This window comes from Hemicordylus capensis, chromosome 10, assembly GCF_027244095.1.
Source record: "Hemicordylus capensis ecotype Gifberg chromosome 10, rHemCap1.1.pri, whole genome shotgun sequence".
Lineage (NCBI taxonomy): Eukaryota > Metazoa > Chordata > Lepidosauria > Squamata > Cordylidae > Hemicordylus > Hemicordylus capensis.
In genome coordinates, this window is record NC_069666.1 from 11,451,568 (window position 1) to 11,470,394 (window position 18,827).

Below are 18,827 nucleotides of genomic sequence, written 5' to 3' on the forward strand. Positions count from 1 at the left end.
TTCCAAATACATATATAAGGTTTAAAATATTACTGTCCAAATCCAAACAAGGTGTTTTCATGATGGCCATCAACACAATATGAGTATGCAGACAGAATAAAATGTATGGAAACAAATATATCACTTCAGAATCAGTAATAAAACGTGCTTTCTATAAAGCTACCAGAAAGATCCAGACTTGGGAGTTATTTTAAATGATTTCACAGGGTAAAGTCTAACACTTCAATGCTAAATTTGTTTACTTGGAAGCACTACAGATCTCAACATTCTTATTGAGAAGCAAATCCTGATGAGTTCAGTGGGACTTACTCACAAGTAAGCATATGTAGGCTTGCTGTCTTAGCACTGTATCCTTAAAGTGAACATTTTGAACAAATTCAGCAAAACATTTTGTTTAGCAAGCTGTATGGGTAAAATATTGTGAGGAAACATTTCCAGACAGACATTTGTGTGAGAACAATTCCAAAAGCCAACCTGTGTACACAAAACATTAAAAGAGAACTGGCTCTTAGATGTCAATTAGAGAGGATAGCTTTGAACATGAAGGATACAAGCCTCAAATGTTTACCATGGAAACGGTTCTACTGCAGTCAGCGAGACTACTCTAAACCGTTTGAAGATTGTTGCCTAAAAAAACCCAATATGGGGGGGGAGAAGCCTTCACTATGCTGGCTTGCACATTATACAAACCTGCACAGCAGAGGGGGGTTGGAGGACTTGCGGATGCAAAAAGTTTGAAGTAGCAGGCCTTCCAAGCATCTTAAATGCATACAGAGCATTTTTCTTCCCAAGCAATCCAATATTAAATTGTTCATTATTATACACAAATGATAAAAGGTAGAGCTACATCCAACCCTCAAAATGATCTTGTCAATTACATCTTCTGATGAGCATGACCACTGACCTAATCGATAACCACCCTGAGCCATTTTTGGAAGGGCGGTATAGAAATCGAATAAAATAAGTAAATAAATAAATAAATAAGCAAGCTATATATCCAAATCAGAAAAGGGTACATGCTCAAATCACATGTATTCTGACTCCTAGCTGCGGGCAAACGCACAACTAGGGATTCCAGAACTTTTTTTTAAAAAGAAAGGAATATTCTAAACAGAACAATTAGTTACGGTCTTCTATGGAATTATGGAGCTATATTCCGTTATAGGCCACTCTCAAAGCTGCACTGTTTTTATGGAACTTTAGAACATAAGAACAGTCCTGTTGAATCAGGCCCAAGGCCTATCTAGTCCAGCACCTGTTTCACACAGTGGCCCACCAGGTGCCTCTGGGAGGCCCACAGGCAGGAGCTGAGGGCATGCCCTCTCACTTGCTACTGCTCCCTTGCAACTGGTATTTTGCCTCTGAGGCTGGAGGTGGCCTATAGGCCTCAGACTAGTAGCCATTTCAAGCTCAGGCACCATGGAGAAGAGGAAGAAGTGATCTGTTAAACACAGCAGTTGTGGTTAAGCGACATATCAAAGTATTGTCTTATGACAGGAGCTAAAAAAGGAGGATATAGTCCACAGAGCTCAATGCAAAGAGCTGAAAAAGAGCTGCATTTAGATGCTCATTGCACCACCATGCCCTAAGGCACATTGATCCCAAGGGGCTTGATGGGATCAGGGAAAGCCCAACTTGATGATAGAATCAAGGAACTCCAAGGAGATAAGCTTTTGTTACCAGCCATCCGCTCAAGAAATCATCTCCTTCAGGAGTGGGATATTTTGCCCAGAAAGGCTCTGAAAGCATTGGGAGAGTGTGTCAATGATTCAAAGCCACCAGGGGGTCAGCTCAGCACAGGCAAAGTCGGGGCCTGGTTCAGCTCACCCCCAACCAAGCGTGGTGGGCAGTGCTCCCTCTCTCTCACTGGGATGCCCAGATGTTGTTGACTACAACCCCCATAATCCCCAAGCAAAAGCCACTGCAGCTGGGGATGCTGGGAGTTGTAGTCAACAGCTTCTGGGAATCCCTGTGAGAGGGAACACTGGTGGTGGGACTTGCTTCCGAGGAAGCCATTCTACGAGGCCCTCCTCCTCCCAAGCAAGCAAGCCAGGCGTCGGATGGTGGCCCTGCGCGCGCCCACCCCGCGCAGCGCGCTCTCCTCGGACGCCAGCCCAGCTAGGCCTCCTCCCGAGCCAGAGCAACGGCCCGCACACACACACACACGGCCCCGATCCTAACCCGCTTTGACTCAGGGGCCGGCCAGCCTTCGAGGGCCTGAGCCGACGAGGCCCCGGAGGAGCAGGAGGAGGAGGGAGAGGGGGCGGCCTGCGCGCACAGCGGCCTCGCTGGTTTGCCATGATGGGCACCAAAGAAGCGCCAACTCCAGGGGGAAGGGAGCGCGTCCCACCGCGCATGCGGGGAGAAGCAGCCCGAAAGTCGCGTGTCAGGGGGAGGCGTGTGAACGCCATACACCCAGGACACGAGGGGTGGGGGGGAGTGGGGCCCGCGCTCACAGACAGGCCCCCCCGCCGCCCCGCGCTCCTCCCGGCCCCCCTCCGCCGCCCCTGGCGGGCTGGAGCGCCTCTGCCGCCCTTCCCCTCGGGCAGAGCCCCCCGCGCCTCAGGTCCCCGGAAGGCCGCTCCCGGCCCCGCTTTTCCCCGACAGGAAATCCTGGCTGGGTTGGGCGCTGGAGGGGAGCGGAGGGAGCCGCGGTAGCGCCGGGTTCCGGGGGAAGTGGAATTATTTTTTACCAGCGAAGAAGAGATCAACTTCCACATCCGGTAACAAGGGCCCTATACAAAAAGGCGCAGACTGACCTGGAAAAGCTTGGCCGGCCCGGCCATGGGAGGTGGGGGAAGGAAGAGAGGAGCAGGCGAGGAGGCTCCCTTACCGTGCTGCCCACGCCCGGCTGCCGCCGCCGCCCGCGAGAACGACGAGCAGGGGCGCCCAAGGCCGCCGCCGCTTCTCATAGGCGCCCAAAAGCCCCACGAAAAAGTCCCCGCTCGCGCCCGGCGGAAGGACACGGCGGCCGCTCCTCCGTGGGTGAGGCGCGAGGAAGGAAGGAGAGGCGGCGGCGCGAGCGCGGGGAGGGAAGGGGAGGCGGGCGAGGGGCCCGCGCGGCGGGGCTCTTCCCCTCCCGCCTGGAGAAACGGGGCGCCCCCGGAGCTGCGGGCTGAAGGGGGCTCCTAGGCCTCATTGGGGGCCGGGGATTATTTTATGGCACGAATGGGCCCTGACAAAAGGAGGGGGGACTGGCGGAGGGATACGGGCCTTGGCGCTCGACACTGCGCAGGCGCACAGCCCGGAAGGAAGGAGGGGGGTCGAGGCGAAAAGGGGAGCCGCCATGTTCTGCCTTCTGCTTTTTTTCCCGCCTGGCGCGAGGCGGGGTCCTGTGGGGGCTGCTCAACGGCCGCTTTTCCTGAGGGGCGGCTCCCGTTCGTGAGGCGGGCGGAGTTTTCTTCCAAGAAGGCAGGCCAGCCCAGGAGAATCGGCCTGGGCAAATGCCAAAAAGCCGAGGACGTGTGCCAGAAGTGATGTTGCGGACTTGAGAAGAAGAAAATTTTTAAAAAATGAGTAGAGTCACTTTGGCCCGTGATTGAATCGAGCGTGGGCCCTTCTCTTGGCTTCGTTTCCAACATTCTATCTTTAAAATTAAAAGTCCCGTGACGGTCTTTACAGCTTGGAAATTTCACATGTTGAGTTCCTAAAAACTTTTTTTTAAATCAGGCTGGAGTGTTAAGCCGAAGGAAAAAGGGGAGGAAATTAGGGGGGGCGTGACTCTTCCCCCCCGCGTTGGTTTAACATCCAGTTCGGTGAAAAGTCCCCCCCCCCAAAAAAAATTGCGCTCTCCTTTTAAAATTCTCTCTCCGCCCCTTAGTTGGTCTCCACTTGACTGGATTTGGGTCTCTTCCCCGCCCCTCGTGGCCCACAATCGACAGTAGCTGGTATTCTGTACTTGTCGCCATGAGGCTGATATCATCTAATCTTGTGGAACACGCTGGGAATTGTAGAATCCAGAGGAAAGCATTGTGGCACACAAGGACAAGGCAGTGGGGTGTATTTAACAATACAATAGTTTTTGGAAGCAGTCTTGATTGCAGAAAGGCAAGTGCAGACTGCTTTTTCTGTTCTGCTACTTCAAGCCTGCTCAACTTAGACCCCACCCCAGCTGTTTTTGGACTGATTGATTAAGTGCTATCAAGTCGCTGTCAACTCTTAGCGACCACATAGATAGATTCTCTACTACAGGATGATCTGTCTTCAACTTGGACTTGAAGGTCTCTCAGTGGTGCATTCATTGCTGCCGCAATTGAGTCCATCCATCCACCTTGCTGCTGGTCGTCCTCTTTCCTTCAACTTTTCCCAGCATTATGGACGTCTCAACTCCCATAATTATATGGAATCCATCAGGGCTCCATTCTGTCACTAATGCTTTTTAACATTTACATGTAACCGCAGGGTGAGGTGGTATGGGAATTTGGTGCTGGGTGTTATCAATATGCTGATGACAACCAAATCTGTTTCTCTTTTTTGTCAATATCAAGAAATGGTGTTAGCCCCTTAAATGCCTGCCTACAGGCATTAATGGGTTGGATGAGGGATAATAAACTGAAACTGAATCCAAGCAAGCCGGAGGTACTCATTATTGGGGGTCATAATCGGCAAGATGGATTAGAATTTCCTGTTCTGGATGAGTTTACACTTCCCCAGAAAGAACAGGTTTGTAGATTGGAAGTGCTCTTGGACCCTAGTCTCACCCTGGTGCCTCAAGCTGAGTTTGTGGCCAGAAGCACTTTTTACCAACTGTGATTGATTCAACAACTCCACCCATTCCTTGAGGAAAATGACCTGAAAACAATGGTACACAGACTGGTAGCCTCCAGGTTGGACTACTGCAATACATTCTATGTAGGGCTGCCTTTGTATGTGGTTCAGAAACTTCAGTTAGTCCAAAATGCAGCAGCCAGATTGGTCTTGGGTATCGCACTATGCCTGTCCTTAAACAGTTGCACTAGCTTCTGATAGGTTTCTGGGCAAAGTACAAAGTGTTGGTTATTACCTTTAAAGCCCTGAATGGCTTAGGTCCAGGTTGGCCCTCCTGCAGATGTTGAACTACAACTCCCATGATCTCTGACTATTAGGCACTGTGGCTGGGGATGAAGGGAGCTGTGGTCCAAAAATAGCTGGATGGCCCCAGTTGTGCAGTCCTGCTCTAAGGCATGCTCACAAGTTTTTTAATGTCTGCTCAATTAATTTTAGATCTTGCTCGGGTTGAATCAGGAAGGCCCCTGCTCTGAGTGCATGTGTGCGCACACTGCCTTGGTAGTGCAGCCCAGAAGAAAACTTATTCTGCACACAGATGAAAAAAATTAGAGGGAACACTGGTCACTCCATGACAACTCCTGTCATTCCCAGCTACCGTTTATTGTGACTGGGAATGATGGGAGTTGTAGTTCAGCAACATGTGGAGTACCACTGATTGAGAAGCCCTGCACTACATCATAGTGGCTAACGAACAGAGAGGAGGGGTCTGAAGGGAGAAAGGGCAATGGGTATTTGCCACATATTGATAGACCAGACTTCTTCAGATGCTTGTCTTATTGCCTGCATTGAACATGAAAAGGGAAAAAGTGGAAACCTACAGGATCCATGGATAAATCCAGGGATGAAGTATAATCTTGTTTTATAGAGCAGAATAACATTCCTGTTCCTTCTTGGCAGGAATGTCCATTGGAGCAGAGAGATCCCTCTGTCTAATTGACCGAGATCTTGCAAACTGCTGCCAAATACTGGAGTTGTGTGGCTTCGGCCTGGAGTTTATCATTGGTGCCTCATCTTCATTGTTCCTACAGATATTTCTGCAAAGAGACATAGATGTTTGCAGGACTGGGGATGTACAGCTAATTATTACTAGGACAAAATGTATGTTCTCTGAGCGAAAGCTTTGTTCTCAAATTGCTGATGCTCATTCTAACCTGGCCAAATGCAGCTAATACAGTGTAATAAGGGAGCTTCTGCTTGACAATAGAATGATTGATTCAGGAACTAGAACTTGCTGAACAAGATTAGCTGAAAATAATAAAAGATGGGTTTCATTAAAAGCTTTGGACAAACCGCCTCAGGTCACCTTTTTTCCCTTTGGGGTAAAAACATCCTTGCAGTCCCTTGCCTTATTACAGAGTAAATTAATACAAGTGTATCTTGGAATTTCAAGATTTGACAACCTGATACTCTTGTCAGAAGAGCAATGAATGATAAGTGCTTTGTATTGCTGATATAAATTGTGTATAAAATAGCTATATCTCATTTCTTCACACTTTGAGTCTACTCTTTACTTAGAAATAGCCCAAACTGATATAAGTGGAACTTGTTTCTGAAAAAAGTTGGAATCATGAGCATGCTTCTGGGGTGCAGGCCCCACTGAGCTTTATTGACTTACAAGTGGATGCTGTCACTCCACATGTATGCTTAGGGTTGCCACATAATGCTCCTGGGGGCTAAGTTGGACAATTGCCCTTGCTTACAAAAAATGGCTTTACCACTTTCTGTACTCTCACTTCATCCCCATCCTGAAGTTGATGCCCGTGGCTGGAAAGTCAGCGGCCGAAACTGGGAACTTGGCCCTTCTTTGGACCTCCTTTGCCCAGAATTTTATTCAGATCGTTTCTATTTGCATTATTTGTCAGAAACATGTTTTAACAACTACTTATATCACAGTACATTTTGGTTGTGTGTCATGCTGTTCTCTGATCACTACATATTAATTACTTATTATTTTATTATTTATTACTATTTATTTATGTGACTGCGTGAGCCAGCTGGGGTGGTCAGTACCATCTGGGGTTACAAAAGCTCATTGTGATTTGTGGTAAGGTCTACACCCTTACAGATGGAACATAGGGGAATGTGTTGCAATACTTTCAGTTTTTTGTGCGTTCTCGAGCTTTTACTGTCCTGACCATTGGGCCTGCAGTGACCAAACTTACAGTGGTGTTTTTAAAAGTTTGAAAACTTAAAAGTTTGAAAACACAAAAACGACAATAAAATTCCCTCAGTGTTGTCAGAGGAATTAAAATGAAAATTGGCAGCAATCTCCTCCAAAGATTACTCCATGGAGAGAACACAACCATTTGTTCATTGTTACCCTGACTCTTTCCTCTGTGCAGAAAGGACTGCAGTTGTTTGGGGGTAGGGATAAAGAAGAGGTTAAGTGCAACAGTGCTATCTTTCATTGCTACAGAAAAATTAAGTGCAACCGTGCTATCGCCTATTTTCCAACTCTTGGGCCTGTTGCCAAATATCACGATGGGCTTTTGTCCCGAGGTGGTACCAAAAGCCAAAATTTGTGGGCCCTGCTCACAGATTATGTAGAAAAGTCTGCAGAGTGCTTTACGTTTCTCTTGTGATGCAGCTAACTACATCTCGATTTGGCCTACCTCCAACGCACCTTCTTCTCTTCACTGAATGAATGGCACTGTGCACGCATAAATATTTTGTCTATGTTTGACATGTTATAAACAGATTTCTGTTTTGTAACTAGCCAGGATACTGCCATGCTGCAACAGACTAGCCTCAAGGCTAATATTTCATAAGGAAGCCCTAGATGAAGAATTTCATAATATGGCATGGTCCTGCCTGTACAAGCAAGGCTGAACTATTTTTATCTGATCAAAACTGAACATTGTTGCTCTGTATTTCAGGTTTTGCTTGCATAGTATTAATAACTATGGGCATTTTTAATGCTTTAAAACTGTTTCCCCACACCCTCCTTTGGATAAAAAAATTTCAGCCTAAATAATGGTGGGTTGACAGTAGCTGCAAATTAAACTTTGGAACTGAACGGCCTCTCCATTCCCAAACTATTCTGATTTCTAACATTGTCCTATTATCTTTATTTGGGGCTAGATTATGGCCTTTACTTGCACAGCCTTGCAGTGAAGAGACAGACAAAATGAGTTAAGGACACCCTGCCTTCCACAGCACCGCAATCCACAAGATAAGGCTGAATCCTGGATTCCTGCAATCAAAATAGCACAAGGCTTGTGCACCCAGCTAAAAATTCCACTGCAGCCCTTTAGTTGACTCCCTGCTGCTCTCTCACTGACTTTGCAATTCAAAGCTATTTCACACATTACTGAGGGCAAATCGTTTCTCACTATACACTCAGCAGGCCTCTACAGCCAACCCTGCCTCTTTGGTGAATAAACAGTTTGCAAAATTGTGAAGAACTGACTCTCAGAAATAAAAGGTTTAGTTAAAATTGTTTATATATATTGCTTGGTCGGGAGAGGGGCTAGGGAGTTAAAGCATGGCAGCTGAGAGCCAGCATAGTGGTTAGAGAGCTGGACTAGGATGGGAAGACCTGAGTTCGAATCCGCATTCAACCATGAAACACACTGGCTGACTCTGGGCCAACTGTGTATCTCTCAGCCTAACCTACCTCACAGGAGGAAGATTGGGATATAAATGTAATGAATAAACTGTTGCCAGGTACCTTGATTGACAGTTGGCATTATATAGATGTCAGAATGTGTGCTGTAGAGTCAGTTGGAAGTTAACTTCCAAGGAAAAAACTTGGGAGAAGTAGTGGTTAGAGTGCTGGACTAGACCAGGGAGACCCCAGTTCAAATCCCCATTCAGCCATAAGGCTAGCTGGGTGACTCTGGGCCAGTCACTCTCTCTCAGCCTAACCTACTTCACAGGGTTGTTGTGAAAGAGAAACTCAAGTATGTAGTACACTGCTCTGGGCTCCTTGGAGGAAGAGCGGGATATAAATGTAAAAATAAAATATAATAATAATATGATGATGAATGGGAGACTTGATGTGTGTGAGTACTGTAAGATCTTCCCCTTAAGGGATGGAGCCACCCTGGGAGGAGCAGAAAGAAAGTCCCAAGTTCCCTCTCTGGCAGCATCTCCAAGATAGGGCTGTACTGACCTAGACAGACCAATGGTCTGACTCAGTATCTGGCAGCTTCCTATGTTCCTCTGTGTAAACCGCCCTGAGCCACTTTTGGAAGGGCGGCATAGAAATAAAATAAACTTTAAAAGCGCCTCTCCTCCCGGTGAGCAGCACTGGAGTCCAGCAGCGGCAGCAGCCACCCCGCAGGCGGCGCTCGCCCGGCCTAAGGCCTCTCTCCCTGCCTGGGACTCCATCACTGAGCGCAACCGCCGCCCCCCTCCCCGGCTGGGCGGGCAAGGACGCCGCCAAGTCCCTCCCACGCAGGCAGCGCGGCGGCGGCCCGTTGTGGCAGCCCGCCTAGCCCCTTTCCACGGGAGGCCGGGCCAAGCCAAGCCGCGGAGGGGCGAATCTCTCCCCGTCCCCGCCCACTGGGCCGCCGCCGCCTGCTTGCTCCGCTCGGAGGGGCTGTCTGTCGGCCTCCTCACTCACTCACTCAGCCTAGTTCCGCCTCAGGAGGAGCGACGACGACGGCCGCCTGGTCTCCTCCGCCGCCGCCAGGACATGGGCCTGCCCCGGGTCGGGACGAGGAGGAGGCCGCGAGAGTCGCGAGGAGGCGGTGAGTGCCGGGAGCGGCCCTGGCGGAGGGGAGAGCGCGCGGCCTCGGGGCGGACAGCTGGCACCTGCCGGGTGGGGACTCGGAGGCCTCCCTCGCGGGCCCCTCAGAAGCGGCAGCGGGGCGCGAGTTGGGACGAGGGAGGGCTGGAAGGAAGGCGCTTGAAATGCCGCGGAGGGAGCGTCGGAGGGGGGCCCTTTCCCGGAGGTCCTGCCGTGGGTGCCCATGTGACCTTGGCGAGTCACGGAGGGCGGGTGGTTCACACGTTACGCAGCCACAGCAGGCCCGTGGATTGCCCCCTCTGCTAAGCAGGGTCCCTCCTGGTTTGCCTTTGGAGGGGAGGCTGCGTGATGTGTGAGCGCTGGGGGTGCTGCCTGCTTGCCTTGCAGACGGTTCCTGGCCGCCCTCCCTGGCAGCACATCTCCAAGGCAGGGCCGAGAGAGGCTCCTGCCTGCAACCTGGGAGAAGAAGCCGCTGCCAGTCTGGGTAGATAATGCTGAGCGAGATGGCCCAAGGATCTGACTCAGATTATGGCAGCTTCCTAGGTTCCCAAGAATGCAGTATGCAATCCTGCACCCCAGATTGCGCAGCCGGTGTAAGGAGTTGTGTCTCTTTTAAATGCCTGCTTGGCACATTCATGCCTTGCCTGATTAGATGTAAGGTTTCTTGTTTTTGTTTTTAAAGTATTGTGTAAATAAGCCATTAGGCACCTGTCCATATAGACTTCTTTTGAGCTGCTTTACACAGGAAACTGACTCCTGTGTAAGGACCCCACATGCAGATTGGTGTGGATCATGGCCCTGTGTGTGTCTACTGGGAAGCTGAATGCATTGGTTTATTTAGTACATTTATCTACCATCTGTATAAGGTGGTTTATAAACCACTCAAGGTGGTTTGCTATTAAAGACAGTAAAAATGTTGAAAACCAGTTAAAAACAATAACAAAAAACCATTATATTGGCGGCTGCTTCCTAGTTCATGAATTTGAAGCCGTTGGTGCTCATGTAGAGTCTGTCACAGATACACAGAGAGATCTCAATACTTCAACCATATATTTTATTCTTTTGTGACTTGTCTCCCAAGCATTTGCATGCATGTGGTGGCTACGTCCGCATGAACATCAGTGAACACCATTGAGTATTTCTGTCATGAGCTGACATCAAGAGGGAGTGCCTAGTTCTGGACTGTTCACACATATCCTAAGTGTGGGAGTACATAATGCTGTGTCTTCACCCAGGAGAGCCACGGGCAGTGAACCTGTAGGATTATCCTGGACTCTAAATCCTATCTAGTGGGAACTGTACATATTCCACAGGAGAAAGTAGCCAGGAGAAAGGTACGCGTGGGTTTGTAACCCTTGTACTCTACTGTAACGAGATTTTGTAGTATCCACCTACTTTATATTCTGCTATTTAAGCAAATGTGTGACTATAATAGTCGGTGCTATTCAACTTGCTCATGTGCCTTCCCTCCGTCTCATGATTCACAGTATCTTTGGGAAATGTAGGAAGAAGATACCTCTTCTCCTGTCTTCCCACTTCCTGCTCATCATCTGTTAATGACAATAGATGTGGACACATCCAGTAAACGATAAGAACTCTTACTATTTTAACACCAACTGTTATCCTCATGTAGAACAGGCCTTAGTAATTCTTTCTGTAATAATGTAGTTAGATTGTGAGGCATCTTGTGTATATCTCTTCCTCTGTTCATGCAGAATGCATCAAGATACATTATACTGACTGTTAGCAGATAAGTCCGTGTGTACATGTGTGCGCACACCATAATATTTAGGGCAAAATAATTGCGTGTGTGAAAATACTTTGTAGGCATATTGAATTTCATGTTGGCATGGTGTCCAAAGTTCTGATTTTGAACATGAATTCAGTAAGACTTGCTTTTGAAAATATTGGTTGATTTTTTAAATTACAGTCTTATTTATTTACTACATTTTTATAATGCCTTTCTTCCTTGACAAAGGCATCCAAAGCAGTTTACAATATTAAAAGAAACAAATGTAGAGAGGAGAGCTGGTCTTGTGGTAGCAAGCATGACTTGTCCCCTTAGCTAAGCAGGGTCTGCCCTGGTTGCATATGAATGGGAGACTAGAAGTGTGAGCACTGGAAGATATACCCCTTAAAGGATGGAGCTGCTCTGGGAAGAGCATCTATAGGTTCCAAGTTCCCTCCCTGGCAGCATCTCCAAGACAGGTCTGAGAAAGATTCCTGCCTACAACCTTGGAAAAGCCGCTGCCAATCTGTGAAGACAATACTGAGCTGGATAGGCCAATGGTCTGACTCAGTATATGGCAGCTTCCTATGTTCCTCAATTACAGAATATTAATAAAACGTCTCAGGCTGTCAGTCTTTTCAGGAGCTGAGGACAAGAACTCGTACTTTCTTGCCTTCCCCTCAGGGCACACTGGTCTTAAACTAACAAACAGAAATACAAAAATAGAGAATACAATTTACAACAATACTGGTACTGAGAATTCTGCTGCATCAAGAACTACTTAGAACTAATTGCGTGAATTAATCATCTATTTCCTAATAGTATAGGCCATTGCACCAATTTTAGCAACTGGTTGTAACATCATGATTGAAGTCTGAAAGGAGGAAAGAAATATAATCTGCCTGGAAATTTCATTAAAATGGGAGAAATAAAAATAGCACAAATATCTCTGTGATACAAAGAGTATAGCAGCACATTGCCCTCAGATTCAATTGCTCCTTTTTGACAAGGGCACACATGTCTGAATAAGGAAATTGAAGAAATTTCCCCTCAGGTAGGGCTGTTGGCAGCACATCAAACTGGACCAGAGTAAAGGCGTTTGGGTATTGCAAGATTGGAAAGAGATTCTGCTGGGGAAATATTTTTGCCTTGATTCCCTGGAGAACGTGTGACCATACCTCTATCCCTCTGGAGTTCAGTGTCCCAGCTTCAAAGTTGGACAGCCTCTTTGGCTTTGACAAAACCCAGAGATAGCAATGCTGGCAGGTGGCGGGTAGGGAGCCCATAGTTTCGGATGTTTCTCTGCCATAGCCCTCTGCCAACTAGAGTGAACTTCTGAAAATATAGTAAGGCTTCAAAATTCTCAAAGTATAGCAAGGCTTCAAAACAAAATCAATTAGTAAATGAGTGTTTGGGGCAAGGGGAATTCATCGATAGGTGATATTTTTTGTTCATCTGCTGACTGAATTATTAGCAAATCATGTTTTGCTAATCAACAATAAAGTTGGCACAAGTATGGTAAGGATACAAACAGCAATTGAATGAGTCAAGGTACTGCCAGTGTTTACTCATATCCTTAGTAAACATGAAGGGCTATAATTTAGAAACAGTAGAGGTCACTAAGGTCACAAAATTATCTGCAAAACCTCAATGGGTGCCACATAATCTGTAAACATCGTACGTTTCAAGATTCCAAAAAATGTGACATGCTGAAAGTGAAGTTTTCTGAAATAACTGCTAGATTCTATACTTGACCCTCAAAAATGGTCCCTCATTGAGTGGGTGGTTTAAAAAAAAAATAAAAAAATTATATATATATATATATATATGATGAATTAGCCTGAAGATATTAAGGCGGTCATTAGAGTTCACTCAGCTGTCAGCTATGCTGAATGGAGGAAGTTCACACAGCCATTGTTTTAGAATGCTCATTAAGACGTTTGTTCTACTTGCCAACTCCAGGAGACATTGAATTAGCTATTTGTGTTGGAGGCTTCCTGTGGAATAGGAGTTTAGAAATCATAGCATAAAATGAAAGCCTTATTTAGTTGTACAGGGAATGATGGTGTTGGGAATCACTTATAAATGTTGACATCTGTGTTTGATTTGGGGGAACAGTAGCTTTATGTTCAACTTCCCCCACTTTTTAAAACCAGTGGACTGAAACGAGGGCAAAGTTGAGGGTCATACACTGAAGGGTCTTTGTTTTCCTTTGATTTCACAGGCAAATTTTCTAATAACTTTGTTTAAACTGTGCCAAGTACACACACTACCTGGCTCACACGATCATTCCCCCTTGGGTGCATCAGACCTCTAATCAGTGCCTCCGATTCCTAGGACAGGAAGTATCACTTGACGTTTATAGATTACTAATGTGAAAGGGGAGCCTAATCTCACAGGCGGGGAGGGTTGATGGCCGCCACACACAGAAGTAAAATGAATTGGGTCTCAGTAATTTATTCACATTCTGAAAATGGAAGTGGTGTAAAAAAAAAAAAATCAGCTTCAGATTTAATGTGAAAAGAGTCTGTCTAGTTCTTCTCAGTTTCTAATACTGTTTATCACATGAACGCTTGCATTTGGGGCCTCTTCATAATTGCTGGCTGCACAGTGGCCATACCTGCCAGGGGTCTACCTACAGTAGGGAGCCTGGGGAAGCGTTGCCGCTCAGTGCTAGAGCACCGGTTTTGCATCCAGAAGGTCTCCAGTTCAGTCCCTAGCATCTCTCGGTCAGGAAGACTCCTGTCTGAAACCCTTCCCATGTAACCAGAGCAGAGGCATCTTCTGAAGTGATGGATCTCTTCTATTTGGGGGTGGGGCCATAGCTCAGTGGCATCTGCTCTGCATGCAGAAGGTCCCAGGTTCCATTCCTGGCAGCATCTCCAGGTAGGGCTGGGAAAGACTCCTGCCTGCTACCTTGGAGAAGCTGCTGCCAGTCAGTGTAGACAGTATTGAGCTAGATCAACCAAGGGTCTAACTCTCTGTATATGGCAGCTTCCTATGTCAACTGGCTGTCTGCACTCACATACCTTTTTTTAGCAGGTATTGGTAGTAATATCTTGTTTATGTCTCGCCTTTTTAAAAATACCTATGTTTTCCAATCCTACCTAATCCTAATATGATTTCATTGAGTGTCAGCAAAATTTATTTATTTGTTTAGATTTTTAATCCACTTCAATTGGATTTCCCAACATGGGTTGCATCACAGATGAAAAAGCCATAAATGTGTTAAGATGTCCATGAACATCTTTAATGGAGGTCTGCCTGGCTGGCTGGCTGCAGCAGATGGAGACCAGCCCACAGGAGATCTCTTCCAGGCCTATGAAGGGAACTTAGCTCTCTGGCATCTCTTTCTGCTGCAGCCAGGTAGAGAGGCTGCAGACAGATCCAGTTCTTACCGAACTAATTACTTGTTGCTGCTTAGGTGGCAAAGAATAAAAATTACATAACGTATTGGACCTTGAAGATATATTTAGAAAAGACTAAGCTTTCAGGATATGAAGCCTTTATTAGTAATCCATAATGTAGGAGAAAAACCAGCTACAACTGCCCTCGAGATGAGTTAAACAAAGACGACACATGTATTCGTGGAAAGAGTGGTACAGGATGTATCTCCACACTGAGGATTGCAGAAAAAAGCTTATTGGGGATAGCAGTTTCTGCCAATCCATCTTTCAGTAACTAATGCAACAGATAAAATGTAGGCCTGGAAACTGTTGGTTTTTAGAGAGAAATTGTGTTCAACAGAGTTATCCTTGTCACCTGAATAACACAATAAGTAGCATCTTTTAAGCTGATGCCAGTGTGGTTTTCCCTATTAAAACTTAGAACCTGTGTGAGCAAGCATTCAGAAAATGGACAGAGAAGTATGTCTTTGTATTTGCTATCAACTTCTATTTTAAATGTTTTATTTTTCAGAAAACAACCAGTCTTGATTTAAAGACTTGTACCATCCTTTCAAAAAGACATATACCTCTATGTTAACATGCCGACTGTGGCTTCTGTCCCTAAGGACCTTTACCTCTGCACTTCGTTGAAAGATCTTAACAAAAAAACAGAAATAAAGCCGGAGAAAACCAGTACTAAAAAGTATGGCTACCAGCTCGTTGACTTAGATATTTCTTAGCCGTTCTATGGCACTGATGTGAATTGTCAAATAACTTGACAATTATTTGTCAAGGCACATCACATACTCGTATGTAATGTAATTCATTACATAATTATTCACATTATTATTGTTGTTGTTATTTATTGCAAGTACATGAGCCAGCTTGGGTGGTCAGTATTATCTGAGGGGACAAATGCTCATTGTGTGACGAGGCCGACACCCCTAGAAATGGAAAATAGGTGATAGGGTTGCGATACTTTCAGTGTTTTATCATTAGGCACTTGCAGAATGTTCCGCCTTGAAATGGGGCACTTGTAAGTGCCACAAGACTATCCCCTATTTTGCATCTCTAGGAGGGTCGATGTTGCCAACAGTCACTATGAGCATTTATCCTCTGAGATGGTACTGAAAGCCAAAATTTGTGAACCTGGCTCATGGATTTATAACTTTGAGCTTCTTTAAGAGGAGGAGCTGTGTTAATGCATAGTACATCACTCAGGGGGAAAAGCTCACATGTAATTTCTAAGTTAGATTATAGTTAAAACTGTCAAACGGTGGAATTACTTGTTTTGTCACATGCATAGAACTGTTGGTAGAGAGCCAACCATTTACTGAAAAATCTCTATGGCTATCAGGTTGTGCCTTCAGTTAGAATCCAGCACATGCTGAGCATTTTCTTGCAGCATTAGCAGGAAATAACGTAATAAACACAAGACCATAAAATAAAGTATCTCGGGTGGGGGGGCTGTCTTACTGAAGGCAGACTTCTTGTGCTTGCTTTTTCAAAGGGAAGAAGGCTCGTGAGATCACCCCTGCCAATAACCTTTGTGTTTATAATACAAATATAGACACATTTACAGTGCAGTACTTGGAAAGAGGTCCTAGAAGATCCTGGCAGGAATGTTTTTATTTCACTCAAATTATTAGTACAGCAGTTAGTACAGTGAGTTTACAACTCATGTCTTTGTAGCCTGAGACCACATTCTTAGTCCATGGGAGGGGTCCGGTGGGGGGTATTTTTATTTCAATCTGCCTGAAACATTGATATCTCCATGGATTTCTGTAAGATTCTCCTTGAAAGAAGCAGAAGTAGGCTCCATTAAATCTATTTAGAACTTGTTGTGGTTTTTTTAGGCAGAGTTCTTCTGCAATCTGTAATTATGAGGATGAAGTAAAGCTTTGTGACTTCTTAATTTCCCCCCCTCCACTTCAAGTTATGTACAGAGTGCCCTTAAGATCTTCAAAGCAGCTGAGGAGTGCCGCTTGGACAGAGATGAAGAGAAGGCCTATGTACTTTACATGAAGTATGTGACTGTGTATAATCTTATTAAAAAGAGGCCCGATTTCAAACAGCAACAGGTATGTATCCTGTTACCAGTGGCTTTATGCTTTTTGAGATGTTGCAGTAAGCATTGCTTCTGAAGGTCTGAGGTGCAGCTGAGAAAATTAGATGAAGTGGACCTTGTCAGTGGAGAGTACTATTATGGTTTAAGAAATTTCTGTTTGGAAAACTACTTCGGTGGAGATCCCTTTATAAGTATTCTCTTGTTGTGGTATCTTTACTATATACATTTGAACAGATAAGCTGTGTCTATGTTAACATTGTGCCAATCCACTTTAACTCCCCTTCTGTCACAGTGCAGCCACATGTATGTCCCTTTATATTTGCAATCCGTGTTTCTCAGTCATATTCCACCCCGATCAAGACACGGCTAGGGACAGGAAGACTGCCTCCAGGTCCCAGGGCATGGTCAAGGCTCATGATGCATCCACCTTGCTGAAGCTAAGCAGGTCTTGGTGTGGTCAGTGCCTGAATGGGAGACTCGTGTGTGCCACTTTTGGGGATGGGGCTGCATCTGCTTTGCATGCAGATGGTCTCGGGTGCAACCCCTGGCATCTGCAGGCAGGGCTGGGAGAGACTCCTGCCTGAAGCAGTGGAGAAGCTGCTGCTGGTCAATATAGGCCAGGGCTGCTCAACTTCAGCCCTCCAGATGTTGGCCTACAACTCCCATAATACTTGGCTATTGGCCACTGTGGCTGGGGATTATGGGAGTTGTAGTGGCGCAGCAGGGAAATACTTGACTAAGAAGCAAAAGGTTGCTGGTTCGAATCCCTGCTGGTACGATATCGGGCAGCAGCGATATAGGAAGATGCTGAAATGAAAGGCATCATCTCATACTGCACGGGAGGAGGCCATGGTAAACCCCTCCTGTATTCTACCAAAGACAACCACAGGGCTCTGTGGGTGCCAGGAGTCGAAATTGACTTGACAGCACACTTTACCTTTACCTTTAGTCCAGAAATAGTTGGGGGGCCAAAGTTGAGCAGGCCTGGCATAGACGATACTGAGTTAATTGGACTGGTGGTCTGACTCAGTGTAAGTAGCTTCCTATGTTCCTTCAACAATGGGAGAAGCCCCAATTTGGAGCAGTTACCAGGACTGACAGAGGGAAGATTGCCCCAGGCAAGGTGTGGTTCCCACCTCACATTTCAGAGCTGCCTCTAAGGCAAGGTAATGAGGTGAAGCAAAGGCCATTCTCATCCACAGCCCAATTAGCAAAGCGAAAAACCAAGCCACGGGTCTGTGCTGTGATAAAGACCCCATCTGGCTTGGCCAGCCTGCAACTTTCCACTACAGAAATGGAGCCAGCTCTCTTCTATGGCAGAAAGTACAGGTCTGCTCCCAGGAATGCCATTATAGCAGCACAAGGCCCTGACATTGGGAAGTTCCACATTGGTAGTGCTTCTGTTGTGATGGGCCGTGCGCCTCTCTGAACAGAATGCCTTTGGAATATAGGTACATGGGGAGCTGCCTTATACCCAACTAGATCATTGCTCCATCTAGCCCAGTATTGTCTACACTGACTGGTAGCCGCTCTCCAAGGTTTCAGGCAGGAGTCTTCCCCAGCCCTTCCTGGAGATGCTGCTGCCAGGAACTGAAGCTAGGACCTCCTGCAGGCAAGCAGGTGCTCTACCACTGAGCTGTGGTCCCATCCCCTAAGGGGAATATCTCACAACAGACAGAGCTTACATGTAGTCCCCCATCCAAATGCAAACCCAGCCAGACCCTGCTTAGCAAAGGTGAAAATTCATTCCTCCCAATATGCTTGGCATTTCTTGAACATGCCTTTGCTCATTGTATTATTTGGAAGGGTGATAAACAATTTTTGGTTTGGTTTGATTCGTTGGTGGTTCCACTTCTCAATGTTTACGTAGCAAAAGCCATGAGAAAACAAATCCCTGTCCCCAAACCACATACAAAACATCTAGCAACAGCCACTGGGGCAATGCTGTGCTGGGCTGAGTATGGACCATTGCTGCCCTCTGTCAAATCCAAGAGGGCCACCACTTCAAGAGGTGCCCCTTTGCCCAGATAGCAGGGATTGCTGGCACTGTCAGTGAAGATGCAGCTGCAGAGAAATCAGAGAACAAATTCAGAATATTTATTTAACTTACCAAATGTGTAGACCGCCCCAAACTTCTGTCTCTGGGCAGTTTACAACAACAGAAAACAAATTTAAGACGAAAAT

At 46.3% G+C, this 18,827-nt stretch overlaps 2 protein-coding genes across 8 annotated transcripts in view; one reads left to right on the forward strand and one right to left on the reverse strand.

Annotated features, from left to right (window-relative positions):
- The window catches only part of GABPB1 (GA binding protein transcription factor subunit beta 1), a 33,612-nt gene extending 29,909 nt beyond the window's left edge, over window positions 1-3,703 (reverse strand). Inside the window, exon 1 of one of the 4 annotated variants that reach the window (XM_053273148.1) lies at window positions 2,760-3,703. In XM_053273148.1, coding sequence (XP_053129123.1) covers window positions 2,760-2,912 — 153 coding nt within the window. In that variant the 5' untranslated portion in view covers window positions 2,913-3,703. Of the gene's footprint in view, window positions 1-2,693; window positions 2,717-2,759 lie in introns of those variants that run through there. The other 3 variants (XM_053273150.1, XM_053273149.1, XM_053273151.1) reach the window with 3 other exon arrangements.
- A 5,416-nt stretch (window positions 3,704-9,119) lies between these two features.
- The window catches only part of USP8 (ubiquitin specific peptidase 8), a 29,548-nt gene continuing 19,840 nt past the window's right edge, over window positions 9,120-18,827 (forward strand). Inside the window, exons 1-4 of one of the 4 annotated variants that reach the window (XM_053273144.1) lie at window positions 9,121-9,461; window positions 10,542-10,794; window positions 15,108-15,278; window positions 16,512-16,656. In XM_053273144.1, the coding sequence (XP_053129119.1) occupies window positions 15,175-15,278; window positions 16,512-16,656 (249 nt within the window). In that variant the 5' untranslated portion in view covers window positions 9,121-9,461; window positions 10,542-10,794; window positions 15,108-15,174. Of the gene's footprint in view, window positions 9,462-10,541; window positions 10,795-15,107; window positions 15,279-16,511; window positions 16,657-18,827 lie in introns of all 4 variants that reach the window. The other 3 variants (XM_053273145.1, XM_053273147.1, XM_053273146.1) reach the window with 3 other exon arrangements.